This window comes from Carcharodon carcharias, chromosome 4 (genome assembly GCF_017639515.1).
Source record: "Carcharodon carcharias isolate sCarCar2 chromosome 4, sCarCar2.pri, whole genome shotgun sequence".
Taxonomy (NCBI): Eukaryota; Metazoa; Chordata; class Chondrichthyes; order Lamniformes; family Lamnidae; genus Carcharodon; species Carcharodon carcharias.
In genome coordinates, this window is record NC_054470.1 from 204,781,550 (window position 1) to 204,806,398 (window position 24,849).

The window sequence follows — 24,849 nt, forward strand, 5'->3', positions numbered from 1 at the left end:
GGAGGGAGGGCGAGGGGGCGAGGGCAGAATCGGACGGGGTTTCGAATACTTTGCTGGAATCAGAACCATGGGAATAGATGAAGAAATTAAAACTGTGAGAGATTGAAGTGGGAATTGTTAATATGCTGCAGTACCAGCGAGGGTCAGATGGTGGCACTACTCACCATCTCTGACCTCCTCCTCAGCAGCACCACCCACAGGTCTTGTAGTGACACTGCAGGTATTCCCCCTCCCTGATCGGTTTCAAAGCCCCCCTCGCTCGGTTTCAAAGCTCCCCCTCCCTGCTCGGTTTCAAAGCCCCCCTCGCTCGGTTTCAAAGCTCCCCCTCCCTGCTCGGTTTCAAAGCCCCCCATCCCTGCTCGGTTTCAATGCCCCCCATCCCTGCTCGGTTTCAAAGCCCCCCATCCCTGCTCGGTTTCAATGCCCCCCATCCCTGCTCGGTTTCAAAGCCCCCCATCCCTGCTCTGTTTCAAAGCCCCCCATCCCTGCTCGGTTTCAAAGCCCCCCATCCCTGCTCGGTTTCAAAGCCCCCCATCCCTGCTCGGTTTCAAAGCCCCCCATCCCTGCTCGGTTTCAAAGCCCCCCTCAGTTTCAGATCCTTCCTCCCCCCACAGTTTGCTGCCCCCGAGCAATTTCAAAAACCAGCCCCCCCTCCCGCCTCGTGCGGCTTCAATCCCCCCCCCCAATCTCCCCAATCCCCCCCCTCATCTCCCCAATCCCCCCCCTCATCTCCCCAATCCCCCCCCTCATCTCCCCAATCCCCCCCTCCCCCCCCACAATCCCCCCCAATCTCCCCCCAATTCCCCCCCTACCCAAGACTCTCAGCCAACACCACAGCCACAGCCCATCTCCTTTCTCCTCTCAGTAATATCAGTGTGTCTGATATCTGTGCCCCGCCCCCAGACCCGCCCCTCCTCCGGCCCCGCCCCCAGCCCTGCCCCTCCTCCGGCCCCGCCCCCAGCCCTGCCCCTCCTCCGGCCCCGCCCCCAGCCCTGCCCCTCCTCCGGCCCCGCCCCCAGCCCTGCCCCTCCTCCGGCCCCGCCCCCAGCCCTGCCCCTCCTCCGGCCCCGCCCCCAGCCCTGCCCCTCCTCCGGCCCCGCCCCCAGCCCTGCCCCTCCTCCGGCCCCGCCCCCAGCCCTGCCCCTCCTCCGGCCCCGCCCCCAGCCCCGCCCCCAGCCCTGCCCCTCCTCCGGCCCCGCCCCCAGCCCTGCCCCTCCTCCGGCCCCGCCCCCAGCCCTGCCCCTCCTCCGGCCCCGCCCCCAGCCCTGCCCCTCCTCCGGCCCCGCCCCCAGCCCTGCCCCTCCTCCGGCCCCGCCCCCAGCCCTGCCCCTCCTCCGGCCCCGCCCCCAGCCCTGACCCTCCCCAAGCCCCGCTCCCAGACTCTCCCCTACAGCCACACTGACTCTCCCCCAGACCTACCCCAACACCCCCATCCCCTGCCTGTGCCCAGACCCCTCCTCCCTCACCCAGCTCACGTCCAGATCTCTCCACATCACCCCCAACGCCATACCCCAATTCCCCCGTAACCCAGCCTCCGCCCTTTTACCCCTCCCCTCCCCCACCTGGCCTACACCCAGAATCCCCCCGCCGGGCCATGCCCACACACAACTTTTGCTGCTCTCTAGACTAGCAGGAGGGATGTCACCTGTCGAGCCTCAGCCCAGGATGGAGAGCCACGTAGATGAGGAGGGCCCCAAAGATCAGCAGGTAGGTCCCATAATAGGCAGCATTCTCAATCAGTGCAGTCTGAACCTTCCCAGTGATGGAGAAGGCACCTGAGCGGGCATATGACTGCATGAAAGGCAGCAAGATCCTGCAACACAGAAATGGGAAAAGGGTCAAACAGGTTTTTGCTAAGCAAGTGCTGCTTGATAGCGCTGTTGATGACCCCTTCCATTACTTTACTGATGATGGAGAGTAGACTGACGGGGCAGTAATTGGCCATGTTGGATTTGTCCTGCTTTTTGTGTACAGGACATACCTGGGTAATTTTCCACATAACCGGGTAGATGCCAGTGTTGTAGCTGTACTGGAACAGCTTGGCTAGGGGCGCGGCAAGTTCTGGAGCACAAGTCCTCAGTACTATTGCCGGAATATTGTCAGGGCCCATAGCCTTTGCAGTATCCAGTGACTTCAGCCGTTTCTTGATATCACGTGGAGTGAATCTAATTAGCTGAAGACTGATATCTGTGATGCTGGGGACCTCCGGAGGAGGCCGAGATGGATCATCCACTCGGCACTTCTGGCTGAAGATTGTAGCTAATGCTTCAGCCTTATCTTGTGCACTGCTGTGCTGGGCTCCTCCATCATTGAGGATGGGGATATTTGTGGAGCCTCCTCCTCCAGTGAACTGTTTAATTGTCCACCACCAGAAGGATAGTCACTGTGATGGGGTGGAGAATGGGGAGGTGGGGGGTGCGCTGGGATAGTTCCCAGTTTGGAGCAGGGTGGGTGAGTGGGGTGGCTGGGGGAGGGCTGGTTGTTAAGCTAAACAAGGCCCCAGTCCTGTAAGAGGTGTTGGTGCAATGAGGCAGGATGAGCTTCGGAATGATTTACCAGGTCAGAAACTGAGAGGTCCAGTACACCACTCGCCAGAAAACAGGCAAGATTCCATCTGGGATATAACTCCAGGGCTTGAAGCATTCCTGCAGCACTTGGGAATCTGGCACACTAAAAGAAGAGAGAGAACACAACATGAAACTCATTAATAGAGAACATATATCAGAGTAGGCCACAAATCACCAGGAGCTGATGGTCAGAAGCCCAGAGACTCGATGGGATCAGAGGTGAGAAAGGGTGACTGGGTAGCCAGCGGAGTGGGGTGGGGAGGGGAGGGGCACACTCTGGTAGAGGGGGTTAGCGTGGGGAGTGGGGGAGGAAATCGGCATGGGGGGATTCAGCGTGGGGGGGACTTCAGCGTGGGGGGGACTTCAGCGTGGGGGGGGACTTCAGCGTGGGGGGGGACTTCAGCGTGGGGGGGACTTCAGCGTGGGGGGGACTTCAGCGTGGGGGGGGACTTCAGCGTGGGGGGGGACTTCAGCGTGGGGGGGGACTTCAGCGTGGGGGGGGACTTCAGCGTGGGGGGGGACTTCAGCGTGGGGGGGGACTTCAGCGTGGGGGGGGACTTCAGCGTGGGGGGGGACTTCAGCGTGGGGGGGACTTCAGCGTGGGGGGGGACTTCAGCGTGGGGGGGGACTTCAGCGTGGGGGGGGACTTCAGCGTGGGGGGGGACTTCAGCGTGGGGGGGGACTTCAGCGTGGGGGGGACTTCAGCGTGGGGGGGGACTTCAGCGTGGGGGGGGACTTCAGCGTGGGGGGGGACTTCAGCGTGGGGGGGGACTTCAGCGTGGGGGGGGACTTCAGCGTGGGGGGGGACTTCAGCGTGGGGGGGGACTTCAGCGTGGGGGGGGACTTCAGCGTGGGGGGGGACTTCAGCGTGGGGGGGACTTCAGCGTGGGGGGACTTCAGCGTGGGGGGGACTTCAGCGTGGGGGGGACTTCAGCGTGGGGGGGACTTCAGCGTGGGGGGGACTTCAGCGTGGGGGGGACTTCAGCGTGGGGGGGACTTCAGCGTGGGGGGGACTTCAGCGTGGGGGGGACTTCAGCGTGGGGGGGACATCAGCGTGGGGGGGACATCAGCGTGGGGGGGACATCAGCGTGGGGGGGACTTCAGGGTGCGGGGTGGTTAGGGTGGGGGGGGTGGGGAGGTCAGTGTGGGAGTGGGGGGGGAGGTCAGTGTAGGAGTGGGGGGGGAGGTCAGTGTGGGAGTGGGGGGCAGGTCAGAGTGGGAGTGGGGGGGAGGTCAGTGTCGGGGGTGGGGAGTGGGGAGGTGAGTGTGGGCGTGGGGGAGGTCAGTGTGGGAGTGGGGGGGAGGTCAGTGTGGGAGTGGGGGGGAGGTCAGTGTGGGAGTAGGGGGGGGAGGTCAGTGTGGGAGTGGGGTTGGGGGAGGTCAGTGTGGGAGTGGGGGTGGGGGAGGTCAGTGTGGGAGTGGGGGGGGAGGTCAGTGTGGGAGTGGGGGGGAGGTCAGTGTGGAGTGGGGGGGGGAGGTCAGTGTGGGAGTGGGGGTTGGGGGAGGTCAGTGTGGGAGTGGGGGGGGAGGTCAGTGTGGGAGTGGGGGGGGGAGGTCAGTGTGGGAGTGGGGGTTGGGGGAGGTCAGTGTGGGAGTGGGGGTTGGGGGAGGTCAGTGTGGGAGTGGGGGGGAGGTCAGTGTGGGAGTGGGGGGGAGGTCAGTGTGGGAGTGGGGGGGAGGTCAGTGTGGGAGTGGGGGTTGGGGGAGGTCAGTGTGGGAGTGGGGGTTGGGGGAGGTCAGTGTGGGAGTGGGGGGGAGGTCAGTGTGGGAGAAGGGGGGGGAGGTCAGTGTGGGAGTGGGGGGGGGAGGTCAGTGTGGGAGTGGGGGGGGAGGTCAGTGTGGGAGTGGGGGGGAGGTCAGTGTGGGAGTGGGGGGGAGGTCAGTGTGGGAGTGAGGGGGAGGTCAGTGTGGGAGTGGGGGGGAGGTCAGTGTGGGAGTGGGGGGGGGAGGTCAGTGTGGGAGTGGGGGTTGGGGGAGGTCAGTGTGGGAGTGGGGGTTGGGGAGGTCAGTGTGGGAGTGGGGGGGAGGTCAGTGTGGGAGAAGGGGGGGGAGGTCAGTGTGGGAGTGGGGGGGGGGAGGTCAGTGTGGGAGTGGGGGGGAGGTCAGTGTGGGAGTGGGGGGGAGGTCAGTGTGGGAGTGGGGGGGGAGGTCAGTGTGGGAGTGGGAGGGGAGGTCAGTGTGGGAGTGGGGGTTGGGGGAGGTAAGTGTGGGAGTGGGGTTGGGGAGGTCAGTGTGGGAGTGGGGGAGGGAGGTCAGTGTGGGAGTGGGGGGGAGGTCAGTGTGGGAGTGGGGGGGGAGGTCAGTGTGGGAGTGGGGGGGAGGTCAGTGTGGGAGTGGGGGTTGGGGGAGGTCAGTGTGGGAGTGGGAGTGGGGGGGAGGTCAGTGTGGGAGTGGGGGGGGAGGTCAGTGTGGGAGTGGGGGTTGGGGGAGGTCAGTGTGGGAGTGGGGGGGAGGTCAGTGTGGGAGTGGGGGGGAGGTCAGTGTGGGAGTGGGGGGGAGGTCAGTGTGGGAGTGGGGGGGGGAGGTCAGTGTGGGAGTGGGGGGAGGTCAGTGTGGGAGTGGGGGGGGAGGTCAGAGTGGGAGTGGGGGGAGGTCAGTGTGGGAGTGGGGGGAGGTCAGTGTGGGAGTGGGGGGGAGGTCAGAGTGGGAGTGGGGGGAGGTCAGTGTGGAGTGGGGGGGGAGGTCAGTGTGGGAGTGGGGGGGGAGGTCAGTGTGGGAGTGGGGGGGAGGTCAGTGTGGGAGTGGGGGTTGGGGGAGGTCAGTGTGGGAGTGGGGGGGAGGTCAGTGTGGGAGTGGGGGGGAGGTCAGTGTGGGAGTGGGGGGGGAGGTCAGTGTGGGAGTGGGGGGGGAGGTCAGTGTGGGAGTGGGGGGGGAGGTCAGTGTGGGAGTGGGGGTTGGGGGAGGTCAGTGTGGGAGTGGGGGGGGAGGTCATTGTGGGAGTGGGGGGGAGGTCAGTGTGGGGGGTGGGGGGGGAGGTCAGTGTGGGAGTGGGGGGGAGGTCAGTGTGGGAGTGGGGGGGGAGGTCAGTGTGGGAGTGGGGGGGAGGTCAGTGTGGGAGTGGGGGGGGAGGTCAGTGTGGGAGTGGGGGGGAGGTCAGTGTGGGAGTGGGGGGGGAGGTCAGTGTGGGAGTGGGGGGGGAGGTCAGTGTGGGAGTGGGGGTTGGGGGAGGTCAGTGTGGGAGTGGGGGGGGAGGTCAGTGTGGGAGTGGGGGGGAGGTCAGTGTGGGAGTGGGGGGAGGTCAGTGTGGGAGAGGGGGGGGAGGTCAGGTGTGGGAGTGGGGTGGGGGAGGTCAGTGTGGGAGTGGGGGGGGAGGTCAGTGTGGGAGTGGGGGGGGGGAGGTCAGTGTGGGAGTGGGGGGAGGTCAGTGTGGGAGTGGGGGGGAGGTCAGTGTGGGAGTGGGGGGGGGGAGGTCAGTGTGGGAGTGGGAGGGGGAGGTCAGTGTGGGAGTGGGTGGGGAGGTCAGTGTGGGAGTTGGGGTTGGGGGAGGTCAGTGTGGGAGTGAGGGGGAGGTCAGTGTGGGAGTGGGGGGGAGGTCAGTGTGGGAGTGGGGGGGAGGTCAGTGTGGGAGTGGGGGGGAGGTCAGTGTGGAGTGGGGGGGAGGTCAGTGTGGGAGTGGGGGGGGAGGTCAGTGTGGGAGTGGGGGGGGAGGTCAGTGTGGGAGTGGGGGTGGGGGAGGTCAGTGTGGGAGTGGGGTTGGGAGAGGTCAGTGTGGGAGTGGGGGGGAGGTCAGTGGGAGTGAGGGGGAGGTCAGTGTGGGAGTGGGGGGGGGAGAGGTCAGTGTGGGAGTGGGGGTTGTGGGAGGTCAGTTGTGGGAGTGGGGGGGGAGGTCAGTGTGGGAGTGGGGGGGGAGGTCAGTGTGGGAGTGAGGGGGAGGTCAGTGTGGGAGTGGGGGGGGAGGTCAGTGTGGGAGTGGGGGGGAGGTCAGTGTGGAGTGGGGTTGGGGGAGGTCAGTGTGGGAGTGGGGGGGGAGGTCAGTGTGGGTGTGGGGGTTGGGAGGTCAGTGTAGGAGTGGGGGGGAGGTCAGTGTGGGAGTGGGGGGGGAGGTCAGTGTGGGAGTGGAGGGGGAGGTCAGTGTGGGAGTGGGGGGGGAGGTCAGTGTGGGAGTGGGGGGGAGGTCAGTGTGGGAGTGGGGGGGGGGAGGTCAGTGTGGGAGTGGGGTGGGGAGGTCAGTGTGGGAGAGGGGGGGGAGGTCAGTGTGGGAGTGGGGGGGGAGGTCAGTGTGGGAGTGGGGGGGAGGTCAGTGTGGGAGTGGGGGGGGGAGGTCAGTGTGGGAGTGGGGGGGGAGGTCAGTGTGGGAGTGGGGGGGGAGGTCAGTGTGGGAGTGGGGGGGGAGGTCAGTGTGGGAGTGGGGGTTGGGGTGAGGTCAGTGTGGGGGAGTGGGGGGGGGAGAGGTCAGTGTGGGAGTGGGGGGGGAGGTCAGTGTGGGAGTGGGGGGGAGGTCAGTGTGGGAGTGGGGGTTGGGGGAGGTCAGTGTGGGAGTGGGGGTTGGGGGAGGTCAGTGTGGGAGTGGGGGGGGAGGTCAGTGTGGGAGTGGAGGGGGAGGTCAGTGTGGGAGTGGGGGGGGAGGTCAGTGTGGGAGTGGGGGGGAGGTCAGTGTGGGGGTGGGGGAGGTCAGTGTGGGAGTGGGGGGGAGGTCAGTGTGGGAGTGGGGGGGGAGGTCAGTGTGGGAGTGGGGGATGGGGGAGGTCAGTGTGGGAGTGGGGGGGGAGGGTCAGTGTGGGAGTGGGGGGGGAGGTCAGTGTGGAGTGGGGTGGGGAGGTCAGTGTGGGAGTGGGGGATGGGGGAGGTCAGTGTGGGAGTGGGGGGGAGGTCAGTGTGGGAGTGGGGGGGAGGTCAGTGTGGGAGTGGGGGTTGGGGAGGTCAGTGTGGGAGTGGGGGGGGAGGTCAGTGTGGGAGTGGGGGGGGAGGTCAGTGTGGGAGTGGGGGGGGAGGTCAGTGTGGGAGTGGGGGGGGAGGTCAGTGTGGGAGTGGGGGGGAGGTCAGTGTGGGAGTGGAGGGGGAGGTCAGTGTGGGAGTGGGGGGGGAGGTCAGTGTGGGAGTGGGGGGGAGGTCAGTGTGGGAGTGGGGGTTGGGGGAGGTCAGTGTGGGAGTGGGGGGGGAGGTCAGTGTGGGAGTGGGGGGGGAGGTCAGTGTGGGAGTGGGGGGGGGAGGTCAGTGTGGGAGTGGGGGGGGAGGTCAGTGTGGGAGTGGGGGGGAGGTCAGTGTGGGAGTGGGGGTAGGGGGAGGTCAGTGTGGGAGTGGGGGGGAGGTCAGTGTGGGAGTGGGGGTTGGGGGAGGTCAGTGTGGGAGTGGGGGTTGGGGGAGGTCAGTGTGGGAGTGGGGGTTGGGGGAGGTCAGTGTGGGAGTGGGGGGGGAGGTCAGTGTGGGAGTGGGGGGGAGGTCAGTGGGGAGTGGGGGGGAGGTCAGTGTGGGAGTGGGGTTGGCGGAGGTCAGTGTGGGAGTGGGGGGGGAGGTCAGTGTGGGAGTGGGGGGGGAGGTCAGTGTGGGAGTGGGGGTTGGGGGAGGTCAGTGTGGGAGTGGGGGGGGAGGTCAGTGTGGGAGTGGGGGGGGAGGTCAGTGTGGGAGTGGGGGTTGGGGGAGGTCAGTGTGGGAGTGGGGTGGGGGAGGTCAGTGTGGGAGTGGGGGGGGCGGTCAGTGTGGGAGTCGGGGGGGAGGTCAGTGTGGGAGTGGGGGGGGAGGTCAGTGTGGGAGTGGAGGGGGAGGTCAGTGTGGGAGTGGGGGTTGGGGAGGTCAGTGTGGGAGTGGGGGGGGAGGTCAGTGTGGGAGTGGGGGGGAGGTCAGTGTGGGAGTGGGGGTTGGGGGAGGTCAGTGTGGGAGTGGGGGGGGAGGTCAGTGTGGGAGTGGGGGTGGGGGAGGTCAGTGTGGGAGTGGGGGTTGGGGAGGTCAGTGTGGGAGTGGGGGGGGGAGGTCAGTGTGGGAGTGGGGGGGGAGGTCAGTGTGGGAGTGGGGGGGGAGGTCAGTGTGGGAGTGGGGGGGGAGGTCAGTGTGGGAGTGGGGGAGGTCAGTGTGGGAGTGGGGGGGGGAGGTCAGTGTGGGAGTGGGGGGGAGGTCAGTGTGGGAGTGGGGGGGCGAGGTCAGTGTGGGAGTGGGGGGGAGGTCAGTGTGGGAGTGGGGGGGGGGAGGTCAGTGTGGGAGTGGGGGGGAGGTCAGTGTGGGAGTGGGGGGGGAGGTCAGTGTGGAGTGGGGGGGGAGGTCAGAGTGGGAGTGGGGGGGAGGTCAGTGTGGGAGTGGGGGGGAGGTCAGTGTGGGAGTGGGGGGGGAGGTCAGTGTGGGAGTGGGGGTTGGGGGAGGTCAGTGTGGGAGTGGGGGGGGAGGTCAGTGTGGGAGTGGGGGGGGAGGTCAGTGTGGGAGTGGGGGGGGAGGTCAGTGTGGGAGTGGGGGGGGAGGTCAGTGTGGGAGTGGGGGGAGGTCAGTGTGGGAGTGGGGGTTGGGGGAGGTCAGTGTGGGAGTGGGGGGGGAGGTCAGTGTGGGAGTGGGGGGGGAGGTCAGAGTGGGAGTGGGGGGAGAGGTCAGTGTGGGAGTGGGGGGGGAGGGTCAGTGTGGGAGTGGGGGGAGGTCAGTGTGGGAGTGGGGGTTGGGGAGGTCAGTGTGGGTGTGGGGGGGGGAGGTCGTGTGGGAGTGGGGGGAGGTCAGTGTGGGAGTGGTGGGGGAGGTCAGTGTGGGAGTGGGGGGGAGGTCAGTGTGGGAGTGGGGGGGAGGTCAGTGTGGGAGTGGTGGGGGAGGTCAGTGTAGGGAGTGGGGGGGAGGTCAGTGTGGGAGTGGGGGTTGGGGGAGGTCAGTGTGGGAGTGGGGGCGGAGGTCAGTGTGGGAGTGGGGGGCAGGTCAGAGTGGGAGTGGGGGGGAGGTCAGTGTGGGGGTTGGGGTGGGGGAGGTCAGTGTGGGAGTGGGGGGGGAGGTCAGTGTGGGAGTGGGGGTTGGGGGAGGTCAGTGTGGGGGTGGGGTTGGGGAGGTCAGTGTGGGAGTGGGGGTTGGGGGAGGTCAGTGTGGGAGTGGGGGGGAGGTCAGTGTGGGAGTGGGGGGGAGGTCAGTGTGGGAGTGGGGGGGGAGGTCAGTGTGGGAGTGGGGGTTGGGGGAGGTCAGTGTGGGAGTGGGGGTTGGGGGAGGTCAGTGTGGGGGGTGGGGAGTGGGGAGGTGAGTGTGGGCGTGGGGGAGGTAAGTGTGGGAGTGGGGGGGAGGTCAGTGTGGGAGTAGGGGGGGGAGGTCAGTGTGGGAGTGGGGGGGGAGGTCAGTGTGGGAGTGGGGGGGAGGTCAGTGTGGGAGTGGGGGGGGAGGTCAGTGTGGGAGTGGGGGTTGGGGGAGGTCAGTGTGGGAGTGGGGGTTGGGGGAGGTCAGTGTGGGAGTGGGGGTTGGGGGAGGTCAGTGTGGGAGTGGGGGGGAGGTCAGTGTGGGAGTGGGGGTTGGGGGAGGTCAGTGTGGGAGTGGGGGTTGGGGGAGGTCAGTGTGGGAGTGGGGGGGGAGGTCAGTGTGGGAGTGGGGGTTGGGGGAGGTCAGTGTGGGAGTGGGGGTTGGGGGAGGTCAGTGTGGGAGTGGGGGGGAGGTCAGTGTGGGAGTGGGGGGTGGGGAGGTCAGTGTGGGGGATGGGGAGGGGGGAGGTCAGTGTGGGGGGTGGGGAGAGGGGAGGTCAGTGTGGGGGGTGGGGGGTGGGGAGGTCAGTGTGGGGAGTGGGGAGGGGGGAGGTCAGTGTGGGGGGTGTGGAGGGTGGGGGGATGGGGAGGTCAGTGTGGGGGGTGGGGAGGGGGGAGGTCAGTGTGGGGGGTGGGGAGGGGGGAGGTCAGTGTGGGCGGTGGGGAGAGGGGAGGTCAGTGTGGGGGGTGGGGGGTGGGGAGGTCAGTGTGGGGGGTGGGGGGTGGGGAGGTCAGTGTGGGGGGTGGGGAGGGGGGAGGTCAGTGTGGGGGGTGGGGAGAGGGGAGGTCAGTGTGGGGGGTGGGGAGGGGGGAGGTCAGTGTGGGGGGTGGGAGTTCAGTGTGGGGGGTGGGGGGTGGGGAGGTCAGTGTGGGGGGTGGGGAGGTCAGTGTGGGGGGTGGGGAGGTCAGTGTGGGGGGTGGGGAGAGGGGAGGTCAGTGTGGGGGGTGGGGAGAGGGGAGGTCAGTGTGGGGGGTGGGGAGGGGGGAGGTCAGTGTGGGGGGTGGGGGGTGGGGAGGTCAGTGTGGGGGGTGGGGAGGGGGGAGGTCAGTGTGGGGGGTGTGGAGGGTGGGGGATGGGGAGGTCAGTGTGGGGGGTGGGGAGGGGGGAGGTCAGTGTGGGGGGTGGGGAGGGGGGAGGTCAGTGTGGGGGGTGGGGGGTGGGGAGGTCAGTGTGGGGGGTGGGGAGGGGGGAGGTCAGTGTGGGGGGTGGGGAGAGGGGAGGTCAGTGTGGGGGGTGGGGAGAGGGGAGGTCAGTGTGGGGGGTGGGGAGGGGGGAGGTCAGTGTGGGGGGTGTGGAGGGTGGGGGGTGGGGAGGTCAGTGTGGGGGGTGTGGAGGGTGGGGGATGGGGAGGTCAGTGTGGGGGGTGGGGAGGGGGGAGGTCAGTGTGGGGGGTGGGGAGAGGGGAGGTCAGTGTGGGGGGTGGGGAGAGGGGAGGTCAGTGTGGGGGGTGGGGAGTGGGGAGGTCAGTGTGGGGGGTGGGGAGAGGGGAGGTCAGTGTGGGGAGGGGGGAGGTCAGTGTGGGGGGTGGGGAGAGGGGAGGTCAGTGTGGGGGGTGGGGAGTGGGGAGGTCAGCGTGGGGGATGGGGAGTTCAGTGTGGGGGTTGGGGAGAGGGGAGGTCAGTGTGGGGGGTGGGGAGAGGGGAGGTCAGTGTGACTGGGGATGCCAGTGGGCTCAGCAGTGGTGGGGGTGTTGGACAGGTTAGTGTGATCCTGGGAGCTGTGAGAGACTTAGGCACAGAGACGGGGATGTGAGGGGACTGGTTGGAGTATCTTACCTGTGGGTGCTGTTACTCTTGTTGGCAATGAATGCTTTGCTGGAGTTGGGGGTAGCAGTGGGTGATATCTTAGAGTTGTCGACCTTACACTGTCTGTAAATAGTCTGAAACAGGAAGCATCATAAATCACAAGAACCTCACAACGTAATCAGGAAAATAACATGAAACACAAACAGGAACCAAACAGCCCTTCGAGCCTGCTCTGTCTTTCAACTCCTTATCTGCCTGTTTCCCACATTCCTCAATTCCGAGGCACCAAAAATCTGTCCATCCCAGCCTTAGACGTATTCAACAATGGAGCAGTCACAACCCTCTCGGGTAGAGAATTCCAAAGATTCACAACCCTTTGAGTGAAGTAATTTCTCTTCATGTCAGTCCCAAACGATCGGCCCCTTGTCCTGAAGATCTGCCAGTGCTTTTTTTATTCATTCATGGGATGTGGGCTTCGCTGGCTGGGCCAGCATTTATTGCCCAGCCCTAATTGCCCTTCAGAAGGTGGTGGTGAGCTGCCTTCTTGAACCACTGCAGTCCATGTGGTGTAGGTACACCCACAGTGCTGTTAGGGAGGGAGTTCCAGGATTTTGACCCAGTGACAGTGAAGGAACGGTGATATATTTCCAAGTCAGGATGGTGAGTGACTTGGAGGGAAACTTCCAGGTGGTGGTGTTCCCATGTGTCTGCTGCCCTTGTCCTTCTAGATGGTAGTGGTCATGGGTTTGGAAAGGGGTGTCTAAGGAGCCTTGGTGAATTCCTGCAGTGCATCTTGTCGATGGTACACACTGCTGCTACTGTGGGTTGGTGATGGAGGGAGTGAATGTTTGTGGATGTGGTGCCAATCAAGTGGGCTGCTTTGTCCTGGATGGTGTCAAGCTTCTTGAGTGTTGTGGGAGCTGCACTCATCCAGGCAAGTGGGGAGTATTCCATCACACTCCTGACTTGTGCCTTGTAGATGGTGAACTGGCTTTGGGGAGTCAGGAGGTGAGTTACTCGCCACAGTACTGAACCAAAGACATTGATTTTAAAAGACCCAGGCATAGAAACATGATACCCTGAACAAGTCGAATTCAGTCCTTTGAAGATAGCAACTTGAGGCATAGATACTGAAGGCTTTTCACACTTGTAAGATCTTAAAATGCCTTCCCTTACACACAGTCTTCACTCCTTTAGACAAATTTTCCCCTTTGAATGCAAATTCCTATTGTTTTACTATGTCTTTGGACTTTATCTTGCTGATAGTAAAAACCTCTCATTGCACTAAGTTTTACTAGTAATCTTTAGGAAAAATAAACACACTGTTTCTAAACTTCAGCTGGCTAGGTGACACATTTTGCCCCTCCTTTGAAAACAATCTAGTCTAGTTTATTTCAAAATGCAAATGTCCTTTTACCTTACATCCTAAACTTCCCCCATGTTTACATCAAAGCCTTCAGACCAGCTCCTTTTAATTCAATTAAGTCTCTCACACACTCACACAGGTACCAGTATTTTACAATAAATTCCAATAACATATTAGAATTATATCTTCCTGACATCCCCTTCCTTATGAACCGTCATAATTTAAAATGACGGCTTCATTTTTATTAACCCATCTTATACTATCTCCCATACTTATCTATATACTTACACTATAACATTACCAGATGCCTGCATTAACATAATATATATATGCAAATCTTTTGCATCAACAAAAATAATTCCAGTTCAGAGTCCAGGTTTTTGAATGTCTAATTTTCCCTTTAAACTTCAAACTCTTGATAAAGCATCTGCAAGCAGATTTTCTTGCCAGCGACATGTATAATCTGTAGATTAAATGGTTGCAGTAATAAACTCCATCCGAATAGTCTTGCACTTCTGTCTCAAAATTTGGCCAGAAACTTTAAAGGATTGTGATCTGTATAAACAATTGTTTCTGACGAATTGTTTGCCACATAAATTTCAAAATATTGCAACGCTAACACCAAACCCAAAATCTCCTTTACGGTCGTTGAATATCTTCTCTGTTGTACATTCAACATCCGTGAAAAATACCCTATCGATTTTTCAACTCCAGTGTCATCTTGTAACAGTACAGCCCCAATGCCTGTATCGCTTGCGTCAACAGCTGGCTTAAATTTCTTGGCATAATTGGGCACTGCCAAAACTGGTGCTATCATTAACACAGTTGTCATTAAGCTATTAATGTATATAATATTTTGAAAAATATTTTTCTTTTAAAATAGAGTTTTAGTCTGTGGGTGTGTCTTAATTGGATTAAAGCCAGCTAGTCTGGGTGCTTTGATATGTACTAGTATTTATATGTAAGAGAGATGGCGTGGATCTGCATTTTTTGAAGACAGCATTGAAGTGGGGTGAAAACTGACGCCTTTCTAGCAGCTACCAAGCAATATGTTTATATTACTATTACTAATAAATTGGTACTATGAAAGGGGTTTTATTGTTAGAGAGGTTTAGTTCAGAGGCTGTTGATACAATGAGAATTAACATTCAATAGGGGTGGTAGGTATAACGTCAGTAGTTTTTGGGTGCATAGGGCAGAGGCAATGTAAGATCAAAGCAGCTGCAAGCCTCCAAATGTCTCCACAGGAACCAAAGTGAAAAGAACCTCATTTTGAATTCATAAGGTGAAAATGCTTCGCCTGGTGTTTGGTTAAGTCTATGGGTTGCTGTTGCCTTAATGGAGATTAGTTTGGGAATTGTTCAAAAGTTATGATAGTAATAATTTGAAGCCATGTGTATATATGTTTTAACCTATGTAAATTAATAAAATGTTTCATTTAGTTTAATGTAAAGCCTTGAGAACTGGTGGTCTGATTCCTGAATTTAGAGTCACATCTCAAACATAACATTTAAAATTATAGGTTATGACAGTTGTTTAAATTTTCCCTCTGGGATTTTTAATAATTCCACTTTATCAACTGCATTGGTTGTAATGTTTTCAAACTGCCAAATGCTTTCTGACACTCCTGCATCCATTGAAACCTCTTGCTCTTTTTTAATAATTCAATGGAGCAACCACACTGCTAAAATTTGGCACAAATTTCTGATAAAACTAACTCATGCCCAGAAATGTCAAAAATTCTCATTTTGTTGTAGGTACTGGGAAATCCATGATAGCCTTGACTTTCACATCTCTCGGGGCCACCCTACCATGATCTAGATATGTAAATTGCACTTTTGCAAATTCACTTTTAGCTGTCACGACTGACTGGGGATAGTGCGCTGCAATATTAAACCCCACTGCTCCCCGAGCCATAACAATTGTGAAAAAGTTTGATTAACACACCTAATTGTTTAATTTAGGTTAACAGAATATGAGCAAACTGAAACTTAATAAGTAAATAACTGCTTACTGAACAAATTGTCTTTAACCAGTAGCAAAAGAAAGAAATATCAACTGCAAATTTCTAACTCTCTAACCTAAACACTGTCCCTTCTTAAATCCCTATACACACACATACAAGTCACACAAAAACATGGATTTTAAGGGTGTGATAAAACAGTTCAATAGCACCAATTCCGGAGTACCGGATTCGATGGGTTGATTTTGATCAATGTCTTCCAAGATTCCTTTCAGTTCTTTGATGACAACATAAGGTAGTCTTCCAGCACCTTCAGTCTTTAGTTCGCTGGTTGAGCATTTGCCTTTCAATGTCTCTAATAGTGACTTTCCCCTTTGTTACTTGACAGAGGTTTTCAGAGAGAGGGCAGGTTATAGAGATATGAGCAGAAAAAGCCAGCTAGTCATTATTGTAGAATTATTGAAATCTTATACACACAGGAGAGAGAGGTTTTAGGTCTTTTTCCTTTCAGGCTAGGAGCTATTCTGCTGCACTGCTCTCACACCAACCTTGGCCACCTGGTCAGGAGCCAATTAAAACATTGTTGACAGGCAATTCCCCATTTGACTGGATTCCTCCTCGGCACCATCCTGTCTTTCATGGTACACTCTGTTCCAGGACAGCAACATTGTATATATCCGTCACACTGTTTCAGTAGACATGTCTTTCAAACTGCAGCCATTTTAACTTCAGTCCCCCAGTCCAACAGGAATAAAAAGATCTGCTCTTTACATAGCCAAATTCATCACCAAAGTAGCTTCTTGTAATCGAGTAAATAATTCTTCACTCAGTTTCTTTTCAATCCTGTAAGGCCCACTAAACCTTGCCTTTAATGAGTCACCCAGTATTGGCAACAGAACTAGTACTTACTCTCCAGCAACAAAATTCCAAGCTGTAGCTTTCCTGTCTGCCTTCACTTTCATCACTTGCTGTGATATCTTTAAATGTTCCCTAGCTAACTCACATGCTCTGTCCAACCTCTCTCTGAAGTTTGTTACATAATCCAGGAGAGTAGTTCCTGAATTTTGACCCACCAATTTCTCATGAATCAATTTCAGTGGCCCCTTACCTCATGACCAAAGACTAGTTCGAAAGGACTAAACCAGTCGATGCATTAGACGCGTCCCTAATAGCAAATAACAAGAATGAAAATTCCTCTGATTCAGTCCCTTGGATAATCCTGACTGTATGCTCTCATCATAGTTTTTAGTGTTTGATACCATCTTTCCAAAGCTCCTACTGACTCCAGATGATAAGCTGTTGACTTTAACTGTTTTATCCCCAAACTGTTCATTACTTTCTTAAACAGCTGTGACATAAAATCTGACCCCTGACCTGCTGTATTTCCTTAGGTAAACCATATCTTGTAAAAAATTTAGTTAACTCTTCCACAATTCTCTTTGCTGTAATGCTTCTCAAAGCTTTTGTTTCAGGATACCTGGTAGACACATCCATTACTGTCAGTAAGTACTAATTTCCACTTCTAGTCTTAGGGAGGGGGTCCTGCACAGTCATCACCCTAGTAAAAGGTTCTTCAAATACTGGAATTGGAATTAAAGGTACCAGCTTAATCACTGCTTGTCCTTTCCCTATCACCTGACATGTGTGACATTCTCTACAGATTTTAACTACATTCCTATGCAATCCAGGTCAATAAAAATGTTTTTGTATCTTCGCCTGTGTCTTTCTAATTCCTAAATGACCAACCAGGGGAAACATCTTACTGCATCTACCCTGTCTATTCCTTTAAGTGTTTTGTAGGTTTCAATGAGATCACCTCTCCTTCTTCGAAACTCTAGACAATACAGGCCCAGTTTCCCCAATCTATCTATCTTAGGACAGTCCCACCATCCCCAGAACAAGTCTGGTGAATCTTCATGGCACTCCCTCTATGGCAATAATATCCTTCCTAAGGTAAGAGGAGCAAAACCGCACACCGTACTCCAGGATTAATTTATAACCTAGTGAAGTCACCCCTAGGTAGCAACAATCATAATATGATTGAATTTTACGTTCATTTTTTGCTTACTCATTCATGGGATGTGGGCTTCCCTGGCTGGGCCAGCATGTATTGCCCATCCCTAGTTGCCCTTGAGAAGGTGGTGGTGAACTGCCTTCTTGACCTGCTGCAGTCTCTGTGGTGTGGGTACATCCACAGCGCTGTTAGGGAGGGAGTTCCAGAATTTTGATTCTGAGGGAGAGATGAGTGCATCCAAGACGAGTATTTTAAACTTAAACGAGGGCATGAAAGCAGAGCTAGCTAAAGTGAACTGGCAAATGAGGTGAAGGTATATGTCAATAGAAGTTCAGTGGCAGATATTTAAAGGGATATTTCAGAACACACAGAATAGATACATTCCAATGAGAAAAATGAGGACCCACCATCCGTGGTTAACGCAAAGTTAAAGACAGTATCAAATTTAAAGAAAAAGCATATAATTATGCAAAGATAGGTGGCAGGTCAGAAGATTGGACAGAATATAAAGAACAAAGAATGACAAAAAGATTAATATGGAGGGGAAAATTAGAGTGCGAGAGAAAGCTAGCTAGTAACATAAAGATGGATAGTAAGAGTTTCTATAGATATTTAAAAAGAAAAGATTGGCAGGATGTGATGAGTGGCGTCCCACAGGGGTATATACTGGGGCCTCAACCTTTTACATCAATGACTTAGATGAGGGGAGTGAAGACACGGTAGCTAAATTTGCAGATGACACAAAGATAGGTAGGAAAATATGTTGTGAAGAGGACACGAGGAGGTTGCAGATACAAATAGGTTGAGTGAGTGGGCAAATATCTGGCAAATGGAGTTTAATGTGGGAAAATGTGAAGTTGTTCACTTTGGCAGGAAGAACAAAAAAGTAGAGTATTACTTAAATGGAGAACGGCTGCATAATTCTGAGGTGCAGAGGGATCTAGGTGTTCTAGTACGTGAGTCACAGAATGCTAGTATGCAGGTTTCAGGAAGTAATTAAGAAGGCTGATGGAATGCTATTCTTTATTATGAGCGGGATCGAACATAAAAGGAAGGATAAAAGCAAAATGCTGCGGATGTTGGAAATCTGAAACAAAAACAGAAAATGCTGGAAAAACCCAGTAGGTCTGACAGCCTCGGTGGCGAGAGAAACAAAGTTAAAGTTTTGAGTCCGTATGACCCCTTTAGTGCTAAAAGTAATGATGTTATGCGTCAGTTATACAGGGCATTGGTAAGACCGCATTTTGAATACTGTGTGCCGTTTTGGTCTCGTTATTTAAAGAAGGATGTAAATACATTGGAGGTGGTTCAGAGGAGGTTTACTAGATTGATACCTGGAATGAGTGGGTTGTCTTATGAGGAAAGGTTAGACAGACTGGGCTTGTTTCCACTGGAGTTTAGAAGAGTGAGGGGTGATTTATTGAAGCATATAATATCCTGAACGGCCTTGACAAGGTGGATGTGGAAAGGATGTTTCCTCTTGTGGGTGAGTCCAGAATGAGGGGCCTCTGTTTTAAAATTAGGGGTCGCCCCTTTAGGACAGAGATAAGGGGAAAATTTTTCTGAGGGATGTGCGACTTTGGAACTCTGCCTCAGAAGGTGGGGTTATTAAATATTTTTAAGGCAGAGGTAGATAGATTCTTGTTAGGCAAGGGAATCAAAGGTTATCGGTTTTTTGATGGGAATGTGGAAATCAAAACACAAACAGATCAGCCATGAACTTATTGAATGGTGGAGCAGGCTCGAGGGGCCAAATAGCCTATTCCTGTTCCTATTTCTTACGTTCTTATTCAATTCCTTTGGTAGTGAGAACTCAAGTGGTGGAACGGAGGATTCAAGCGGTAAGACAAGCAGCAGAGATAGCTGATGATTTTGAGTTAGTTCATAGAGCCAAACCTTTTTTCCATTACTTGCTTTTTAAATTTGCTTTCCACAATGGAATAGATTTAGCATCTCCATGAGCCCCACATATTATCACCTGCTCCTGCAATACTCCCTCCCAAATCAGAAAAGGATAAAAAGTGGGAAAGTGAAAGGAAGGTGGGTAGTCAGGGAAGAGGAGTAGGTGGAAATTTTCAGAAAGTTTTTTCTCAGAATAAAAAGGAAGGTGCTGAGGGTAGAAGTGACATTTGAAAATTGAGGTGTTTTCATTGTAATGAAGTTGGGCACACACAAGGTCAGGGAGCTGGAAATTATAGGAAAAATCTGTTGGAAGTATAGGGGTGCCGAAAAGCTCTGGAAGTAAAAGTACTGTGGATTCTGTGGTTCAGGCACAGGAAAAACCAGTGATTTGTGTACAGGTAAAACAGGGAGAATCAGTGATAGGTAAAGAAGTGGGAATGTGTTCACAGTTTACCCAAGAGAACTCTGCGGAGCAGGCTGCAGAACTGTATAAACATTTTGTATGTGAAGGGAAAGACTTTCCATGTGTACAGGGTGCAGCAGGTAAAGATGTTAAAATTTTAAGAGACCCAGGAGCTAGTCAATCCTTGATGTTGTGAGATAGTGATATTTGTTGCTCAGAGGGAGTATTGCAGGAACAGATGATAATATATGGGGTTCATGGAGATGCTAAATCTATTTCATTGTGGAAGGTAAATTTAAAAAGCAAGTGGAAAACAGGCAAAATGACTGTTGGAAAATTGTCCATTGCAGCGGCTCAATTTATTTTGGGTAATGATGTAGTTGCATCCCAAATGTGGATGATGCCTGTGGTAGTTGAGCAGCCTGTAGAGGTGTCTTCAACAGAAGTGTTGCAGAGAGAGCATCTGGATTGTTTCCAGATTGTGAGATAACAAGATCACAGGCTCACTGGTTGAAACAAGAACAACAGGAAGTTCAGAGGTAGGGAGAAGGTGTGGAGTTTCAATTAGTTGACACTGTATTTGATACCATTGTTCAGGAAGAAAGACTAGGAAACAATTCAGCTGTAGAGTTTAAGTCATGGTAATTAGCGGAGTTACAGAAAAAGTATTTGCAAATGCAACATTTATATCAAGCAGCTTACTCACAGAGGCAAAATGTATTCCAGAATGTTATTACCTTAAGGGTAATTTTAATGAGAAAATGGAGGCCTTATCACGTTTCAGCAAATGAAGGCTGGAGGGAGGTGCATCAGATTACACTACCATTTGGATATAGAAATGAGATTCTGAGGAGAACCAGGGGACACAATTTCAGATGAGGAGAATTTTTTTTTACTCAAGAGGGTTGTGGAATTCTCTACCCCAGAAGACTCAGTCATTGAATATGTTGAAAGTAGAGATTAACACATTTCTAATTACCAATGACATAAAATGATATGGGGATAGTGTGGCAAAAAGTGGATGATCAGCCATGATCATATTGAATGGCAGAGCAGGCTCGATGGGCTGAATGGCCTACTCCTGTTCCTATAAATTCAGGGTCCTTTGGTGCAGCTAAGGCAAATAGGGCAGCTTTGGAACTGAGTGCATACCTGGGAGTTTAGTGAGTGGGGGAGATTCGTGAGAAGGGGAAGGAGGTGTTCTGTTTCTTTTGATCTTCTACCTTTTTCACCCTGTAGGAATTGGTTCTTACTCTACTACAGGGAAAGGAGCTAGCTGTTTGGTAAGTGATTTAATAGTATACGAACTGGTGGTAAAGTTAATAAAATCTTAAAAAGGAAAATAAATAAGTGATTAATATAAATAATTAAAACATATAAGGATGGCAGGACAGGTGATGTTTCAAGGCTGCAGGATGTGGGGGTTTATGGATGCCATCGTGACCCAGGGCAAACACGTCTGCATGAAGTGTTTGCGGCTCGAGGAACTTCAGCTCAGGGTCACTGAGCTGCAGACACTGCAACACATCAGAGGGGGAAGGCTATCTGGATGCTTATTACCAGGGAGCAATCACACCACTTAGAATTGGATCTTCTGATTTGGTCAGTGATGAGAGGGTATGACTGTGACTGAGGCAACCAAGGGGACCCAGAGGGCAGGACAGCAGGAACCTCAAATATTACAATTATCCAATAGGTTCAAGCTTCTCTCAGGTTGTTTGGATGAGAGTGGGGGCTACAGGGAGAATGAGAGAACATGGCACCATGGTACAGGAAGCCATGAAAATGAAGGGAGCAAAAAGGAATGTAGTGGTAGTGGGCGACAATATAGTGAGGGGGATTGACACCGTTCTCTGCAGCAAAGAGCGAGAGTCCAGACAGATGTGTTGCCTGCCCTGTGCCAGGGTTCAGGACATCTGCTCAGGACTGGAGAGGAAGTTGCAGTGGGAGAAAGAGGATCCAGTTGCCGTGGTCCACTTAGGTACCAATGACATAGGCAGAACTAAGAAAGAAGTTCTGCATACAGAGTATGAGGAGCTCGGCACCAAATTAAGATGTGGAACCTCAAAGGTAATAATCTCTTGATTATCATCTGAGCCATGTGCAAATTGGCAGAGGGCAAATAAGATTAGAGAGATTAATGTGTGGCTCAGACTGGCATGGGAAAGGTTCCGGTTCATGGGGCACTGGCACCAGTACTGGAGAAAATGGGGACTGCACCGTTGGGGCAGATTAGACCTGAACCGTGCTGGGGCCAGTGTTCTGGTGAGCCACAAAACTAGGGAAGAAAAGAGGGTTTTAAACTAAATAGTGGGGGCAAATTTGCGAAAATGTGGCAAATCAAAGAGTGGAGAAAAGGCAAGAAAGGTATTAATGTGGAAAATGATAAACAGACTGATAGAGAGAGTGTACAGGGAGTACAAATCTAAGAGTAAATCAGCAGATGAGCCTGGACATTACAAAAAATAATTGAAGAACAAAATTAAAGGCTCTTTACCTGAATGCACATAGCATTCAAAACAAAACAGATGAACCGATAGCAAAAATAAAAATAAGTAAGTATGATCTGATAGCCAATACAGACACATGGCTACAGGATGACATATATTGGGACCTGAATATTGAAGGGTACTTGACATTTAGGAAGGACAGGAAGCAAGGAAAAGTTAGAGAGGTGGCTCTGTTAATTAATGATGGTATTAGCACAACAGAGAGGATGAACTAAGCTCAGGAAACCAGGATGTATAAACAGTTTGGGTAGAGATGAGAAATGGTAAAAGCAAGAAGTCACTTGTAGGAGTGGTGTAGAGGCCCCCAAATAGAAACTATACAGTAGGACAAAGTATAAAGGAAGGAATTATAGGAACTTGTCAGAAAGGTATGGCGATAATCATGGTAGATTTAATCTGCATTTAGACTGGGCAAAGGTAGTGTTATGATCCCAGCTGAGGTTACTCCTGGTCAAGCCTGAAACCAGAGTGGAACCCAGTTTGATAGATCATAACTTTTAATTTTTTTTTAGATATGTGGAGAGTGGCCATTCAATAGTCACAGGAGTCAGCTAATGAATTTTTAACAAAAGAATAAAACATTTATTTAACAAGAAATGATGAACTATATTACAATATTCCTTCACCCACAACTATACCTTTACAGATACATACAGATTTGTAAGGATAAGACAAGTTACAAAATCTATCTTATACTCCAAAGTCCACAGTAAGTACACAGTCCACGTAAACCAATAGGTACCCTGTGGTCAGACACACCACACTCTGAAACCAAGTGATAGATGCCATGTCAACCAGATGCTATGGATCTCTCATCAACTAACCTCCCCCGCCAACCCACCCACCCCACCCTTCCATACGCTTGCCACACCGTGAGCCACTCGGTCTCACACAAGGATTTCCAATCTCCACTCTCCAAAAACTCGCTTTGGACTCTTCTCTCAAACCGACAGCGTCTCTCAGGCACCTTCCGTAAGGGTTCACCTCCAGGGTTTTGAACTCTCCTCCCAATGTTCCTCTCCCCTGGGTTACCACATGCATTCAAGCTGTCTTCCTCACATTCTCTCTCATCGACTCAGCCGTCAACAGTAACACTGCTTCACACACCCACAGCAAAGAGTTACAGACCTTCAGTTGTCTCTTTGGACCTTCAGGCCTCTTGCAAGCTGTTCTCGCTTTAAATCTGCTTTCTGCAGCTTTTGACTCTTTAAATTTTAAGCTTGGAGCCTTTCTCTCTGCACTTCACTCTTAACTTCACTTAATATGACCTTTACCAGGTTCCTATTCAAGGTCTGCTTGAGACTTTCTCCTGTTCCACTCCCCTAGATTTTGGAGTCTTTTCTTTATATTGGGACTGGCTATCCGTCCCCCTTGCTCCAGTCTCTCCACGCAGCTACTTTCAAAACCAATTGAACTCAAACAGCTTCCAAATCAAACTGCTGTTTCTAGTTCCTTTTTTGTGTCTACGGGAGGGACCAGCCTCTCTGGACACCTATTGCTAAGCAACAGCCCAGTTTCTCTAGTCTTGTTTGTTTAACTTAGCTGCAACAGTCGTAAACCTTTCATCAGAAATGCAGGTACCTTTTAAAGTGAAACTAAAACTCAATTTGACCTTTTTTTAAACACATAGATACAGAAATACAAATCAAATTTAAATATTAAAGCTAAAACTCATTCCTAACACCTACAAATACAAATAATTTACTTAAACTATCTCTATTCCTAACACCTGCCCATTTGAAGGAAAGGAAGCTTCACAACATGCCTTGCATCTGCCTCACAAACTTTTCATAAACTTCTAACAATAACTTATTACACACTGTACAAGTAAATTTTCTATTTCATTTCACAACTACACAGCATATTGTACAATGACAAAGATTTAAGAACACAAAGTCAAAACAGCATTTTTGTAACATCTCATTTCTTCTCTGGTCAAAATCTCTTTTTGTCGTTTCAAGGATGTTATTGAGATGCTTTTTATGTTCACACAAAAGCATTTCGTATTCCTACTTGGTTTGATCTTTAAACTTTTGATGATATTGTTGTTTCTCCCAATCCGAACAGGTCTTTTCCACTTCTCCTTGAGCAATGTCAATTATATTCTCCCTGTGAAGTTTCATAGTTTGTTCCAACCCTTCAATTCTTTTGTGTAATCCACCAACTATATCATTCCACTCCTTTCCAGGTTTTGGATCTGTCCACTTGCCTGGATTCCAACTGCTGTATTTTGTGTGTTAGCATTTGTACATCAGAGTCTCTGGTCATTGATTTTTCCAGGCCATTTTGCACTTTCAATCCTTTTTGTTGGCAATTCTTAATTTCCAATTCTGCAGGCACTTTCGCTGTTTTCACATTGTCCATTACTGAGGTTAGCACATCAATAATTTTACTTGGATCAGTTCTTTGCTCAACTGGACCACAATTCAGCAAAGACTTTTTATTCACAGTAGCAACTTTGGAACTGTGACCCTCCATATCACACACTGTATCTTCCATTTCTCCAGTTTGCATTGAAGTTCGAGAATCTCACTGCTCTTTCCACGACAAAGTTCTAACAGCTTGTTAGTTTTGGTTTTTAATTCTGCATTCAACCAATTGTTCTGATTTACCAACAATTCCTTTTCCTGATCAAGGCATTTTCCACAATTTTTCATAGCAACTACTGCTGCTTGAAGTTCACCAAGTTTTAACTGAAATTTGGCCTTTAAGTTGCTTCTACACGTTTATCATTTAAACATTTCAAGCCCTCAGTCAAGTGACACTTTCTGTGACTGATTCTCAATTGTTCTCACCAATTCTCTTCTTTCATTAGCAAACTCCTCTTTTATACATAAAAAATGATTTTCTACGTTAATTAGGTTTTCCCTCCATTTCTTGTTATGGACAATAAGCCTTTCATTTTGGCCACAGGAGTTTTCTGAAGTTGGTTAAGATCAGCCACACTACTGTGTCCACTGGCCAAATCATTACCCAAAATAAAATCCATCCTTCCAACAGGTCATTTCGGAATAATTCCCACCATAACAATTCCATTAATACCTCATCAATATTTTTTCTTTCATAAAACAAATTGTATCGTCAGCCACCACCAATGATTGACCTGCCCCTGTATCTCTCAAAAGTTTAATCCGTTTACTTATTTTGTTGGAGGAGTAAGGGAACACTACTCCCTTTGACACAAAACATCCAGACCCTCTATTAGCTTAACTTCCTTCAACAGTAATGAAAGAAGAATTCTCCGGACCATCCTG

The 24,849-nt window shown here is 52.9% G+C and overlaps 2 protein-coding genes across 4 annotated transcripts in view; one reads left to right on the forward strand and one right to left on the reverse strand.

Annotated features, from left to right (window-relative positions):
• The window catches only part of lmbrd2b (LMBR1 domain containing 2b), a 78,574-nt gene that overhangs the window by 45,130 nt on the left and 8,595 nt on the right, over positions 1–24,849 (reverse strand). For all 3 annotated transcript variants that reach the window (XM_041186417.1, XM_041186418.1, XM_041186419.1), the window contains exons 3-5: positions 11,468–11,571; positions 2,557–2,670; positions 1,646–1,813 (exon numbers count right to left, since the gene is read on the reverse strand). In XM_041186417.1, the coding sequence (XP_041042351.1) occupies positions 1,646–1,813; positions 2,557–2,670; positions 11,468–11,571 (386 nt within the window). The remainder of the gene's footprint in view (positions 1–1,645; positions 1,814–2,556; positions 2,671–11,467; positions 11,572–24,849) is intronic.
• Positions 19,715–24,849, forward strand: part of skp2 (S-phase kinase-associated protein 2, E3 ubiquitin protein ligase) — a 63,785-nt gene continuing 58,650 nt past the window's right edge. The window contains exons 1-2 of the mRNA XM_041186421.1: positions 19,715–19,726; positions 20,325–20,368. The gene's annotated coding sequence lies outside the window, so the exon portion shown is untranslated. The remainder of the gene's footprint in view (positions 19,727–20,324; positions 20,369–24,849) is intronic.